Here is a 15942-nt window from a genome sequence, read left to right as displayed (position 1 = left end):
GGGTCAGTCAGTCAGTCAGAAATCTGGTAGTCCTTCCTTTGGTAGTAGGGGATCGTTATTCAATACTTCCAACATGATTCAACGCCAAAAAAACGAACAAAAAAACCCGCAAAACTGAATACATTTAGTACGCTCAAAGGCTGCAACGAAACAACCACAACAAACACTGAACACTACGTTTAAAAGAAGAGAGAAGTTTCCTGGAGACAGCGTCAAGACAAGAAGTCTTCCAGAGAAGGTTAAGGAGTCTATGGTGTTGAATGACCAGAACATTTCTGGAGCCAAGGTATGAGCTACCATTTCCACACTAAATTAACTTAACTATTATTTATTGGACTTAATACAGTTGTACGATGCACATACAATCTAGGAGAATAAGTAAAACAAGAAAAGCCTTTATGAAAACTCGCAGTGGCCTCGATTGGACATTTGTTGGTGTCGTCGCGTGAATTAAATGTCGGCTACATCAGAGCTTATTCAGAAAAGGTGCGGACTCACCAAACCCACATCAAAGAACTACCAGTAACAAGGACCAACGGTTAAGTAGCCTCACGTCTACAAAATGCAAAACCATGTGAAAGATCCTGAAACTACAGGTGAAACACTGTGGAAATACCACAAACCACGACGGACTGGGATTGAACTGCTCACGCTTTGTTTGCACAACAGAGAACGTGAGATTACAGTAAATACCTGTAACTGTAAACTGTGAACACGTCCGTGAGTTGCCCGATGACTGACAAAAGAATTAAACTTTTTCTTTAAGAGTTCAACTACAGAAGGTAAACTACGTAGGAAAGAGAGGAGGAAAGTGAGGTGGAGCATGTGTGTTGCTCTTCATCGTTCGTGAGGGCGGCGACGCACATTTGTGTTGCACCATGGTGTTTTATTATGGTTGACATTTGCTGAGCTTCGCAGAAACAAACAACACACACACTGCTCTGAATACACACAACCTGAACAGTCTTCCATTAAACTCAGGATTAAGACTGGGTGGAGAAGAAATAGCAGTACTAATCCACTCTTCATCCCCATATAGGTGGTCTGTATACGTACATGGTTTATATGTGTATATATGTGAGGGTGTGTGGTCATACCTCTCTGTGTCAGGGGGTCACGCGGGACAGAGGAGCCTCGACAAAGGACGTCTAGCTGAGGGACACAGAGAGAAGAGAAAGGCAGTTTGAAAAGTCTTTTCAGCCTGAACACAATAAAGGCTTTCTAATACAGACACACAATAGACACAACCCACAGGATGCACACTCCTACACAACTTAGAGCAGCAGCAGCACACATGTTTGCTCGTGTATTAGTGTAATCACAAACCTAGACTTTATTATTTTGCTCAGTGTTCAAATGCTTTTAATATCTCATCCTTGCTTTTTGGACATTTACTATTATTATTTCTTCTTCTTTTTAACATTTGCTCTGTGCACACCAATCAGCCATAACATTATAACCACCTAACAGTGTGTAGGTCCCCCTTTTTTCCTGTCGAGGCATGAACTAGAGCTCTGAAGATGTGCTGTGGTATCTGGCACCAAGATGTTAGCAGCAGGTCCTTTAAGTCCTGCAAGTTTAGAGGTAGAGCCTTCATGCATGGGATTGTTTGTGCGGCACATCCCACAGATGTTTGATTGAAATGAGATCCGGGAAGATTTGGAGGCCAAGTCAACACCTCAAACTTGCCTGCTGAAAGAGACCACTACCACTACAATCACTGTTTTTATGAAAAGGTGCAAAAGCTTATTTAGGTGGTACGTGTCAATGTAACATCCACATGAATGGCAGAACCCACGGTCTTCAGTCCAAAGCATCACACTGCCTCCGCCTGCTTGCCTGAAAGTTGTGTGGTGGGCCCTCCACGGACTGGACTTTGAGGTCAAAATATTCACTTGCTGCTTAATATATTCCCACCCACTGACAGGTCACCACATGATAAGTGTTATTCACTTCACATGTCAGTGGTCAGGATGTTTCAGCTGATTGGTGTAGATTCTGTAACGCAAATATTTTTTAATTACACTATACAAGCCTTGACGTCTACTGAAAAATGAAATGCTTATGTTCTTTGCTCCACACTAATGATGTTATCAGTAGTAATCAGACTCTTACATCCTGTCAGCACAGGCAACACAGTCAGACAAAAACATGTTACATGTAAGACAGTGTTTCATTGTCTTAAATGTGGAAATTCAAGATGCTAAGGAGCAATGCACTTAAAAAACCTGAAGCAGTCAGACTCTATGCTTTAAGAAAGCCGGTGTAGTCAGATATTATCTTTCACTGTTACCTGACTTGTTGACATGTCAGTTACAAGAACATGATGTTCCCGTCTGGTTGGTTACTAACCTCAAGCACCACAGATGATCATGACCTTGAAAACAAAGTCTCACACTTTGTTGAGTAAGCATGGTTTATGTTTAGGACTGTGAAAGAGTGTGGTAGTAAAAGTTATATTCTTAGTCTTGTCTGATTGATCAGATGTTTCTTTATTTAAGTCTAGAAATGACAGCCTTTAATTCTGTCCATCAGTTTTCATGACGTCAACTAAGTTTATCATAGCAGACCGCTGAAAAGAATTTGTGAATCTCACCACATCTCATCCTATAATTCTTCATCTAAAGACCCACAATCCAAAAGTGAATTATACGTATAAGCTGCAGGATATAAATAGCCACAACTTGCCTCACCCAAAAAGTTCCATGGTGGAAAGTTGGTCTAGAGTCTCTCTGTTGGGAACTGATTATGCTCCTGCAAAAATCTGCCGTGCCAATCAAATCATTATGCGATGAGGGACAGAAGAGTAACAGTACAGTATTTCAAACACCTCTTCGGAACGACCAAGCACAACTACTGTGTGTGGAGAGGTATTTTTTAAGGCTCTTTTAAAGTACTGCGGGACAAGACGGCGTAACCTACGCATATAGCCTGCACCGGTGCGAGCCATATATACTTGTGTGCTCTTGTGTGGTTCGCTCTGTAAAAACGGCATTAAACGCTGGCCAGCGCTGTGTCTTTTTTTGCCAGTTGAGTAAACTTTCAACAAAGGCGACTGAAGCCTTCACCGAAATTTCGCTGAATCTCCTCAGTTAACCTTTCCTCAGTGTGCTCCATCATTATTGATCCAAAACAATCAATTACAAATTTGCAGAGATGGAGAAGAAGCCGGAAATACTAAAGCGGAAATATGCTACTACCAAGCGGACCAATCACAGCTCTTGCGGTCTGAATAGCCATAACGCGCAGTTACATTTCTGGGGAGGTACACATCAGGCTTTAGGGTCTGCGTAGGGTCTGGGCTGTTGCTGTACTACATCTTCAAAATGATGCAGAAGCCTACATCGCCTATTACTCGGCTGAAACACGCCTCATAATGAAATCCAAATGCCGTGTTAGCTGATAAGTATTGGATCTAGTCACGCCACGCTAGGACGTAAATTCAGTTCTCTCAACAGCTTTATTTTGAGGATTCAATCAGGAAAGTTTGATGCTCATCCAAACCTGCAAAAGTCCTCCAGCTGTGAGTCACATAACACCGTCTATGGGAAAAATTAATGGCACTCCACTTCCAGAGCCAGCGGCACTCAAAAATAGCTCCTTCCACTTTGCAAATCTATTTTTGCATCTTAAAATAGTGGCATTATGTAAAGTGTTGCACGGAAATTGTAAGTATCAAGTTGATGAATTTATCAAGAATGACTGCAGGGTAAAATATTACGATGTTAAGCCTCATCAATAATTATCTCTTACTATAGGGTTTATTATAGTATAATGTGACAGAGTGGGCGTCAGATCAGTGCAGACCACCCAACCAGAGCACCTGTTCATTAACAGCCACCACACACACACACACACACACACATAAACACAGCTCAGTATCTAGACACCAGCTACACTTACAAATGGTCCACAAAACAAACACACCATCATCCTTCCCGCAAACATAACTCTCTCCTTCACACACAAACACACACACCTGCTCTTAAATATCAATCGTTCTTAGTCTACAACAAACAGAAAAGAAAAATCATTCTGTATCAGCGCCGACACTGGACTCACCATGGGACAAATCCACCAAATAAAACTTCTCGAGTGGGACAGAAAAGACAGGATGACACTGCTAAAGGAATGGGCAGATGAGTGGGTACTAAAGAGGGGTAAGAGAGTGGTAAACACCACACACACACACACACACCATGCATGCCACATGACCACATTACCACTTGCAGCTGCTCGCTATCCTCACCGTCCACCCTGACAGGACCTGACCAGTGTGTGTGTTATACATGATACATTTACAGTAGCGTGTGCTCCAACCTTAGACACAACACGTAGCTGAAATACCTAAAGCTCCATTTATCCTCAAAACGAACTCTAAACGATGTCAGGCTTCTGGGTTGGAAACACAAATCCCTCCAAAATCCGTCAGAGGCAATTTTCTGAATGAATTTTTTAAAAAGTTTCAGGAACCTCGGCTGCATAGCTGGCGGTTTGGCTCGGTCTCGAGGGTCCTGCAACATTTTTAGACTTGACGGAGACCAAATAAACTGTCACTCGGTTTTAAACAACAAGCTGGAAAAGTTTAGCTGCGGTTTCTACGGAACAATGAACGCATTTTGTTTTCTTCTTTACGGAAAACTGAATCTGGTCCAGCTGCATTAGTGCATTACTATGAGCCGCAGTATTTGTAGTGTGTGTAACGTTGTGATAGGAAAATGAATTGTGGATAAATGGACTGACTGTTGATGTACAAAACAGTATTTTCACCAGGAAAATACGTATATATTGCAATAAACAGGGCACATTTTAAAACATTAGAGTGTAATCATTGACTATAGTATATTTCTAAAGATGGAAGTTCTTTGTGAAATTTTCTGAATGCCAGTGTGGTAGCTCTGGGCATCACCATCTTGCCCGACTCCACATAAACCTCGGCTACTCCAAAAATCGTCAAGCAGGAGTCAAACTAAGATGATAGTGACCTGCAACAGCACCCACTGTTCACTTAAAGCTGTCCTTAATTATGCATAAATTTAAACCTTAATAAGATTTAAACGGTACAGTTATAGAGACCAATATTTCTGCTCTAAAGTCCACAAAAGAAAACCCTTCAGCGGCGCTGACTACGACTAGGCTGAACTGAAAGCAAAAACTCCCCCTGCCTCTCCAGTCAGTCACTCACTCCTGACCTCTGATCCCGGAGCTGCAAAAAGAGACAACCCATCTCACCCGTCAAACCCCGGGGGTTGTCACCAGGCAGGTAAAAACAGCAGCAACGCATCTCTGGTTACACGGTTAAGATGGTTAACAGCTAGCATAATGCTGAGGGTGTTGGACTGGTTGGAGAAGTTACACGGTGGCGTTGGGTGGTAGACGTCCAAAAAGGTGAAACAAAGCCAAAAGGACCTGGTGCCAACTCAAGCCAAAGCCCAGATCTGTCTTGTCTTTTTAAAAAAAACAAAGGATTTGAACAACTTAAGATAAGCGTGCATGTTTGGGAAAATATATCTGATCCTAACTCAGATTCAGCTGCAATCAAGCACATGTTGTTGGTAGAGTAATAGTATTTCTTTTTTTATATCTGGCAGTTGTCACAATAAAATCTAAAACCACTTTGAAGCTATGCGGCGCCTGAAAAGCCTTCATACTTGTGGATCTATTACTCAGACTGGCCTTCATGGATCATATTTCATTGTCTCTGTTGTACCTGAGGCAACACGCCCACACCGCGTCAGTCCCTTTCATGGCTTTACAGGAGAACACTGTTGTTTCTCGAACCCCCCTCCCCGAGTCCATTTACATAGACCTAAGATCTGTAAGAATGGAAAATTACCGGTAATCTGTTCTTTGTACGGCATGCACATAAAGCTTTAGCGTGATCGCTGTAGATCTACAGAAGGCAATGAAGAGAAAAATCATTGCAGAGAGCGAGGAAGAGAGAAATACAGCATGAATATGAACGATAAAGATGTGAGGATAAGATGAAACACAAAGAGAAATAAAGATGCACGCAAGAAGCCGGAAGGAAGCAAAGAGTGAGGCAACAGGATGAGAGTGCATGTGAAAAACAACATAGAAGATAGGAAGTGAAAGTTGTTTGAGTGTGTCACAGAGTGAAAAGTTTCACTTGGTTGCACTACAGTGTGCTCTACAAACTAAAACTGTCATCGGATCTACATACGATACGATACAACTTTATTTGCACATTTTCCAAATTAGAGTATCTGCCGTACACCTAATATGTTTCCTGTCACACACTAGAAGAAGTATGGATTTTACTGCACTGGATCTCCCAAATACAGCAAGTTGTAGCAACGGCAATCAAAAAAAAAAAAAACTTCTGCCAGGCAAAATAGCCAGGTGCCAAGTTGAATTAAACTTAAACTAATGAAAAGCCGATGGTGTTGACTGATATAGTTGACTTACAAACTACGCAAACACAGAATTGACCGAACTTTCACGGCAAGGAATCACTGCCCACCACTTACAGATCCTTTAGTATGCAATATTGACCGATCCGAGTCTGAAATCTGAGCTTAAATAAACACAATTTCCTTAATTTAGCTAGCCAACCACCACTGAAACAGTAGAAGAAGTCTTCTTGGATCATTTTAAAAATGCCTGGACCGGCCCCGATGCCAATCTCCCAATATCGATTGGGACATCCCTAGTTCCTACCACAAAATTCCCAGTCTTAGAGCGTTGGTTAAACCCAAACAGAATGGCAGCAGAGTTGGCAGTATTTTCTTTTCAAACAGAAAGCATCAAGGGCAAGAATAGCTAACTCTGTCCATATGCAAACAATATTTTTAAATTCTGCTCTTGGTGCAAAATATTCAAGAGGGTTATCGAGGCAACTAGAAACCAACTGTCAGCTACAAAGAGATGGGCAACGAGTAAACTGCTTCATACGTGGACAGGGTTTTGGTCACCAGGCTGGACAGCAGATCAATGAACCGACAGACTGGAGGGCAAACATACTGTAGAGTCAATGACCTTAGATTCACCATAAGCATTCAAAACAAGGTGTCATACAAATTTACTCCTAAGCAACAGACCTGTCATTACACTGTATTTTATCCATGCATTAACTTATCAAACAGTCAACATCATGAGGTCTCTGAGTGTTTGATACAAATGTTCCTGCATGCAAGACGAATGCTTACATTTCACTATAATTTAATTCCTAAGAAATTACAGATAAACCATAGGTGGGTAATCATAGGTTACACTCTCACCGCTATTATCTCCCCACACACAGCGGAGACACGGTTCAGCACCACTGTAAATCAACGACAAGTAAAATCATTCCATATGAAGGCAAAGTGAAACGCTTTGAAATCTGGTGTAAAGAAACTACAAAGGATTCTCTGGAAGTAAAATATTAAGCATGTTTAAAATAGGACTTTTTTTATATACTGGATTATTTTTGTGTTAAATTCTAGTTGCCAGTAAAAAACGTCTCATTCTTGTTACAGCCTTTCATTTTGCCTTGTTAAAGCTGTAAACAAATCGCCCACTGCTCAATTTAAGTACACAATATGTATCTACCAGGGAAAACCGCTGCCTTCGGGGAACACTTTAGGACACATCTCATCAGTAACTGCGATCTTTCTCTTTTTAGCCTCCTCCACGGGGATCAACAGTTCGAAGAAGTCTGCAACCAGCCTGGTTGTGGGTTTTCTTTGGCTTAAGATTTTGATTTTTACAGCTTATTGTGTTTCTGTCACACATACTATTCTCTCAGACTGTCAGTGAACCACTCAGTTGACAGCCCGTGTACATTTTTTATGAGCATTACAGCGGAATAAGTGAATATATTATGTCTTAAATGAGGGTAATGAAACATGGGCACAGTTAGAAATTCATTAATCTGCATCTACTTTGTTAGTAAATTCTTCTCATTATCCTGGTGAAAATGACAAATACTCTCGAGCTTTGGGTGCTCAGGTGTGAGATTTGTGTACTTCCATCATCAAGTATGTCAGTATATTTGGAGTTTTTAACTGCTGGATGGATAAAACAAGCAATCTGAAGATACTTGGGGGGGAGGGTATAAGTTTACAACTTAAGCATGCATTATGGCTTCCACATGGTCGGTTGGGTGCTGTCATATTCTGCTGCAGACCCCAAAATGCTTACACCACCTCCGATAACATCTTTTGACAGGATGTGCTGCCATAAATCATTTCATCTAACCCTCACATGTCACATGACATGATTTATCAAATGATTTATTAAAAGCTAATATGATTAACCTATTTCCTTTCACCTAACATAGTTTAGGAGTATTTATTTACCCCAACACTGGGTTGCTCTAGCTCTCTTCCTACATCTGTTTCCATTCAGCTTGTTGCACTGTAATTGCACATATACAGTATGCATACATGTCGCTATGCTTTAAATAGAAAAGCCGAATTTTATAGTGGACATTTAAGATTTTAATAAAGCATTAATCTATGCTTCACATTCCTTGTGTGTTTGGCGACAAGCCAGGGAACGTAAAAATTGCCAGATTTTTGAATGGAGCACGGTCCCTCCCCTAGAAGAGCACACTAACACCGTTAAGTAGTTTTGATTTGAAAAGTGGGCATGACATCGGTCTACTACAGCGCTCAAGACTGAGTTACACACATATTAGACGCACATTTAACTATCTTAACAGTCTCCAGTGTGCTCCAATTTAAAATAATACTTTAGACAAACATCTTTTTTGAAGTTCTGCCTTCTTCTGGGAAGCAGTGTGACATCTGAGCGGCCATATTGCAGAAAAGTTTAACTCCCTGTTCACCTTGTTCCCCCGAATGAATGTGGTCATGAGAGTTCAAATACAAACTATAGCGAAGATATTTCACATAAAAACTCAAGTTTGAGGCGACCAAGCTGTTTGTTTAAGCCTGTCGTAGCCTGTTATGTGACATGAAAGACGAGCTCTCTTTACTCACCGGGACTATTTTCGGCAGGTTAGATTTCGAGTCCAAATATCAACACTGAAACGTGTGGCACTGACTTTTCTTTTCTGTCTTTTCGCCTTGTTTTTGCGGCTTCTTTTTCGGTTTTAATGTAAATCGTCCTCCCCCCCTCCGGGTCCCGTTATTTATTTCCGTAAGGAGCCATGATTCACTCCCTCCATAGCCGCCCGCCGCCGCCGCCGCTGCTGCACCGGTCGCTGCCGAGATGAAGTGAACTATTTTTGAAAGAAAGTCACTCCTCTCTACGGTCCCTCCCCTTTCACAGAGCTGCTGACACAAAGCCAGCTCACTGGACGAGTAACGGTGCACGTCTAGTCTAATTATATTCAATTTACACTCTTGAAAAATATGTCAAAAAGGAAAGTTAAACCAGTTGCAGCTACTAACAGGGGCGGCTTTAGCTGCTTAGGTGGCCAAGGGGCACAGATCTGCTCTTGGCCCCCCTTTTACCACCCCAACTTTTAAAGATAGTTACTTGTTATTTTCCGCCTCTCTAGAGAAAACTTTTACTTTTTAATCACTTATTTTACAAAAAAAGTACTTAGTTATATTATTTTCAAATTAAATTGGAATAGCTTTAGCCAGCGCTTTATAAAAAGAGAGTTTTAACACGTCTTGATTATGACACTGTATGATCCAGACTGAAGTATCGGAAAGTTTTCAGTTTTTTGGTCAGTATTAACGTATAATGTGCATTGATTACTGTGTTATTCATTGTTTTTTGGGGCATGATAGAGATAGTCAGCATTAATCAGTTTGTCTGTCTAATTCAGAAGGGAAGGGGGAAAGTTCCTGTAACACAGCATGTACACATTAATAATTTTTGCTAAAGCACATTTTATGTTTAAGCGTTCTCATGACATGGACTACAAGTGAACATCAACTCCATGCTTTTTCTTCGAATGGTCTTTAAAGAAAGAAAGAAACACTCCTAAGATTCCACCTCCCACAGGGAGACAAAGAGAGGACTGGCCGCATTTACCGTCTGGTTCAAATCCAATAACTGAATATAAATTATGAGTGCCAATGAATGCCAACAACTGCAATTAATCTGAGGAAAATGTATGACAACCAGACAACTGGTTATGATGGCAAGCAAAGGGGAAGCTAACGTAGACCTATCACACTCCCTCATTGTTGCTGTAATGTTATTTCTTAATTGCATGTAATAGTTATTCATAGATTGCAGCAACAGAAGCTGTAACATTACTGGCACAATGTCTTTCAGCCTCTGTCTCTCTTCCTCTCTGTTTTGTATTTGACAAACATTTGTTCTCCAGAAGTTGTGAAATTCACCAGCCCTGTGTGATTAAACTCCACTCGCATCTGTTTAAGGCAAATAAGAATGAAAATAACATTTTGACCACATCATGTTGGTCACTTAACTTAAACATTAATTAGCTTGTTGACTGAAATTTAGTTGTAATTACCAGGGAAGTATGTATATATCAGAAAAAAAAAAAAAGGAAGAACCTCTTTAGGACATTGTGAAAAAAACAAAAACAACTCATGTGTACGAGAGGAAATCAGAACAAATGTGACTAAACCAGTTTCCCCTTAAATATGTTCAGCACACAAGTGAATTTCACATGTGGCGTCATCACCTACTGGCAAAATGTAGCATCCTTTTTAAAGTGTTTAATTGTGTTTAAACATGCCAATGAATAATGAAAGAGAGCTATAGAACGCTAATCCGGTTTCATAAATTTATAGCAAATTACATTTTATGCAACGCCACAGTATTATTTGTTTGGAAACGTCTCCGAGGCCTCATTAACATGCACCCTGAGTGATCCTGATCACAAGTGGCTGATCACTCCAGCTCTGAACGGGGCTTAAAACGTTAAAAGGTAAAACTAAAATGTGCATTATTCTCTAAAGTTGACCACTTTTCTTGTTGCAGTTGTGCAACATCAGCCGGTCCTGTATACACAACAAACATAGGGTACATAGTAATAAAGAACTGCAAGCATGCAAATGTACTTTCCTTCCTCTTGTAAATAAAGAGATTGTGCAAAAAACAAAAAAGGGAAATCCCGTTGAACGTCATCTTTACCCTGCAGGGTGAATCCTCAGAGCTACACAAGTGACGCAAGCGCTCGCAGATAAAAGTGCTTCCAGCTGAGACGACTGCAGAGAAGAGATTTTTACTCTTTGCAGAAGCTGGATCGTTATTTCACCAAAGAAAAAATCTTCAAGCGGGATGTGGACGCTGGGCCTTCAGGTGGCTGCCATCTGTGTTTTCCTGCAGGTATGTGAACCTCTAATTTCTTTAGTTATTATTATCTCAGATAAATTGTTTTTACAAGAGTGATGTACCGCACCTGTGTTGGTTGTGTATTATTGGCAAAAACAAATGGGTAACAATAATTATTACTCTGAGAATTGATGTTGTTTTTCCTTCATAGATCAGATTTACTATATTTATTATTATTTCATCTTCTCTTAATCTGTTGGGCCAGAAATATGTTTAATATGAATATTGATACAAGGACAAATATAGATATCAGAATAATACAATAAAAAAAAGTCAGCAAAATTACACTAGTTGAAACAACACAATTGAAATACAATGGGCAAAGAACATAGTTTTAAGGCATTTATGTTGCAGCAATAATTTTGACAGATGATCAATAATTATTGGGATATTGCTTCCACACGTAGCCCTTTAATGTTTTTGTCTTTCTTTTGCTTTTAATTCATGTGTATATTTAAAGCTTTACATTAAAAAAATACAAATATTAGTGTCTTGTAGGGATGTGCATAATTTAATTTTAATTTTTCTGTCTGTTTGGAAGAGACAGCAATTTTCTGTCAGTGTTTTTAATACTTTGTTTCAATAATTTCTTTTTAATAAACGTTAAAGTGAAGAAAGACAGATAAGCATCACTCCACTGCTTGTGGTAACTGCTTATAACCTTATCTGGAAAGGAAGTTGTAAAGGACTTTTAAATCTCCTCTTGCAGGTGCCGGGCTGTTTCCCATCATGCATCATTACTGGTTCAGTGGCCCACTGCGCCTTCAAGAAGCTCCACTGGGTTCCTGCTCTCCCTACACACATCACCCACCTGTACCTGGAGATGAACCGCATTGGTGAGATCAACTCCACCTCCCTGGAGGACCTCACAGAGTTGCAGGAGCTGGACCTCTCGGGGCAGCGTGTGCCACTTGTGATCAGGAACAACACCTTCAGCCGACAACACCGTCTGAAGAAGCTGACGCTCGGCTACAACCAAGGCCTTCAGCTGGAGCCGCTGGCCTTTGAGGGACTGTCTGGTTTGCAGAACCTCCAACTGGACTTCTGTTCCCTTAAAGATTCAATACTGAAGGACAACTATCTGAAGCCACTTTCATCCTTAAAGACCCTTGACCTGTCCAGTAACAACATACGATTACTCCAGCCTTCGCTGTTCTTTGCAAACATGACGAACTTGACAGAAGTGAATCTCAGGCTGAACAGAATTGATCAGATTTGTGAGTCAGATCTTGCTGGTTTTCAAGGAAAACATTTCAAGTTCCTGAACCTGAACTCTGCCCCTCTTAGACTGATGTCTGATGGTAGTTTTGACTGGAACAAATGTGGGAATCCCTTCAGACGAATGTCCTTTGAGACTCTCGACCTGTCCAGCAGCGGTCTCGGTGTGGCTGAATTGCAGAGGTTTTTCAGAGCCATTCAAGGAACAAAGATCTCCAACATCAAACTCTCAGGGCACATGGGCAAAGGGTTTTCCTTCAGCAATCTCCCTGATCCAGACCGCGGTACATTCGACGGCTTGAGGAACAGCTCAGTCCTCTCTTTGGATTTGTCTAAAAACAGGATATTTGCATTGCAACAGGGGGTTTTTGCTCCACTGGAAGAGGTCAGTGTCATTGACGTTTCCCAGAATAGCTTGAATCAGATACACAGAGGAGCCTTTGACGGCCTCCAGGGTCATTTATCGGCACTCAACCTTTCACGCAACCTGCTCGGGGAAGTCCGTTCTTACACATTTGCCTCTCTGACAAACTTACAAGTGTTGGACTTGTCTCACAATCACATAGGTGTCCTGGGTTATGACTCGTTCAGTGGACTTCCCAACCTGAAAGCTTTGTTTCTGACAGGAAACTCCCTGAGAGACCTAGGTTTCCCTGCATTTCTACCAAGTTTAGATTATCTCTTGTTGGACGACAATAAGCTGCAGCCCTCTGCGGTGAACAGTGTCACTAAGTTTGCCCGCAACATCATGCATCTGAACATTGCGGACAACAGGTTGACAAACTTGGGGGATGTTCACGTGTTGCTAACCAAGCTGAAACGCCTCCGGAATCTCTTCTATGGTGGAAACACAATCAGGTGGTGTGTGCCCAGTGGACGAGTCGGTCCAAATAAGCTCCAGGTTCTGGATCTTCGCGGCAGCTCCCTGCAATCTATTTGGGCTCAGGGCAAATGCCTGAATCTTTTCAACAACCTCAAGCACTTGCGTGGCCTCGGGCTGAGCTCCAACGGACTGCATTCTCTCCCCCGAGGCATTTTCAAGGGTCTCACCTCAGTAGTGGAGATGGACCTCTCATCCAACTCCCTGACGAATCTGCCACTCGACGTTTTACCCAAAACTCTGAAAAGGCTCAGCCTCTCTGATAACTACATAGCCTCCCCTGACCCGGCTGCTTTCGGCTACCTGCAGATGCTCGACCTGAGCGCGAACCGATTCCACTGCAACTCTAATCTGAAGACCTTCCTGAACTGGTTGGACAAGACCAATGTGACGCTGTTGAGTCCTGCTCAGGAGCTTAGATGTGAATTTCCCCCTGATCTTCGCGACGTTAGCCTGATAGATTACTCTGCTCAGATCACACAGCAGCAGAAGGAAGTTTAATTCCAGGATAAAACTTGAGAAATTATGAAGAAATAATTGGCGTCATTAATTGTCAGCTGTGCAACTGAAATATATGTAACACCTCTTCAGATGATATAATCTTTGTCTTTCTTTCAAATCAGATCAAAAGTAAATGTGTAATTCCTCTGTTTCTATAATGACGTGGTTATCTAATATTTAATTTGGACTTCTGTTCCTTTTTGTTCTATGTTTATCTGACAAAAACATCAAAGAAAAAGAGTTTTCTTTTGTCAGTTATTTACAGAGATTTATGTATGAAAATTTTAAGTAAATTGAGTTTGATTTTGTCTAAAAGGAATAAATAAAGACCTGGCCATTAAAACATTTACGCCACATCCAGTGTTCACACAATAAAGACAGTTTCTATCTTTAAATTTTTCTGCTTGAAAAAACAAAAACAAAACAATAAGACTCTCTGTAACACTCAGTTAACCACACAGATATTTTATATGAATGCTGAGATGACAGTGACATAATCTGAGGCATGCTGAATGCCTCAGAGCACTGAAATGACGGTTGTATTGTCCATCACGGGGATAAATTAAGTTTTATCTAAACTCAGTATTGGTATTGTGCATGTAGTTCCACCGCATCGCCGGCAGGGGGAGCTCCAGAACAATCCATTGATTGATGCTGCGTGAAAATCAATAGAGCTCAAACAAGAAACGGGTACATAAAGAAAAATAAACACGAGCAGATCTGGGGGTGAATAAACTCTAATATCTGATCTGATCTGGACAAAAAGTCAAGAGAAGAGAAGTGGTTCCTAACATAAGATTCAGGACAAATAAAATATTCTACATAGATAGATACTTTATTTATCCTAAGGGAAACAAGTAATTACTTATTACACAGGAAATGTGCACACACACACACACACACACACAAAACACTAAGAAGAGATGACTAGAAAAACATCAAACACTAGTAATTCTGATTAATTAAATCTGACTGGCTGCACAATATCCTGCTATATACAGTACTGCATATTGCTTCAACCATAACATTACAAACACCTGCCTAATATTTGTGTAGGTTCCTCTTTTTTTGTCGCCAGAAATAGAAGTGACCCATCAAAGACATGGACACCAGTACACTGGTCTAAAGATGAGCTGTGGCAGCTGGCACCAAGACGCTAGCAGCAGATGCTCGGTTGGACTGAGATGTGGGGAATTTGGAAGGCCAAGTAAACACCTTGAGCTAGTTGTTGTGTTCCCGTCTCCTGCTTTTCCTTCCTTGGACCACATTTGATACGTACTGACCTCTGCAGACCAAGAACATCCCACATTAGCAGCACTTTTGGAGGTGCTCAGACCCAGCCTTTAAGGCATTAGACATTTGGTCTTCATCAGACTCACTAAAATCCTTCCACTTGTCTGTTCCGTCTTTTAGCACATCGACTTTGACAACAAATTGTGCACCTGCTGTCAGATATATCCCACCCACTAACAGGTAACATGATAACATGATAATCAGTGTTATTAGCTTCACCTATGAGGTCATAATGTTATGGATGACTGGTACATTTTGGCCTTTTTGAGTTTTTAAAGTACAAGAAGAAATTTAGAAGCAGGACTTTGGCTCATCTGATCAAAGCTCGTGTCATCAGGAGTCATAAAAGACATCACTTCATCTTACGCGAGCACTGATCTTGTAGTTTATTTCTTTTTGTTTTATGATCGTTGCTCTATAGCAGACATCATTTATCATGCCAGCATTAGCTTGCCTTTGTATAATTTCAACCAAGACGGGTTGTCCAACCTCCGGCTTCTGCTCTCGTCCACAGCTGCTCATTGCTATTAATTTTCCCCACCCGCTGACATTTTTTAACGGGTTGCCGGGTGTGACACGTTCAGTGAAGACGCCTTACGATGAATATGGCTGTGATTAAAAGGGATCAAAATGGACGTGCTTCATTTCTGTTGCCCAGAATTTGGTTGAGTTGCATTTGAGGTGTCACTGACTCTTTATACTCTTTAAATTGGTGCTCAGCTATGGCCTGATTATTGATTACTGCGTCTGATCAACGTGGCCCAAATCCCGTGTTTATCTAGGAAATAATTTAGAAAATCAGAGAAGCTGTTTCTCTG

At 41.1% G+C, this 15942-nt stretch overlaps 2 protein-coding genes across 3 annotated transcripts in view; one reads left to right on the top strand and one right to left on the bottom strand.

Annotated features, from left to right (window-relative positions):
* Window positions 1-9165, bottom strand: part of dtnba (dystrobrevin, beta a) — a 37033-nt gene extending 27868 nt beyond the window's left edge. For both annotated transcript variants that reach the window (XM_084560481.1, XM_084560482.1), the window contains exons 1-2: window positions 8949-9165; window positions 1098-1152 (exon numbers count right to left, since the gene is read on the bottom strand). The gene's annotated coding sequence lies outside the window, so the exon portion shown is untranslated. The remainder of the gene's footprint in view (window positions 1-1097; window positions 1153-8948) is intronic.
* A 2013-nt stretch (window positions 9166-11178) lies between these two features.
* LOC311499913 (toll-like receptor 5) lies at window positions 11179-13834 on the top strand (the record flags this gene model as incomplete). Its single annotated transcript, XM_084561051.1, has 2 exons — window positions 11179-11226; window positions 11942-13834. 2 exons carry the CDS (start codon window positions 11179-11181, stop codon window positions 13829-13831), a joined length of 1938 nt encoding a protein of 645 aa, XP_084417177.1. The 3' UTR covers window positions 13832-13834.
* Window positions 13835-15942: the final 2108 nt, after the last annotated feature.

Source organism: Chelon labrosus, assembly GCF_963514085.1.
Source record: "Chelon labrosus genome assembly, chromosome: 14".
NCBI classification, from domain to species: domain Eukaryota; kingdom Metazoa; phylum Chordata; class Actinopteri; order Mugiliformes; family Mugilidae; genus Chelon; species Chelon labrosus.
Note: the sequence above shows the minus strand (reverse complement) of the source record. Positions and strands in the feature narration are given on the sequence as shown.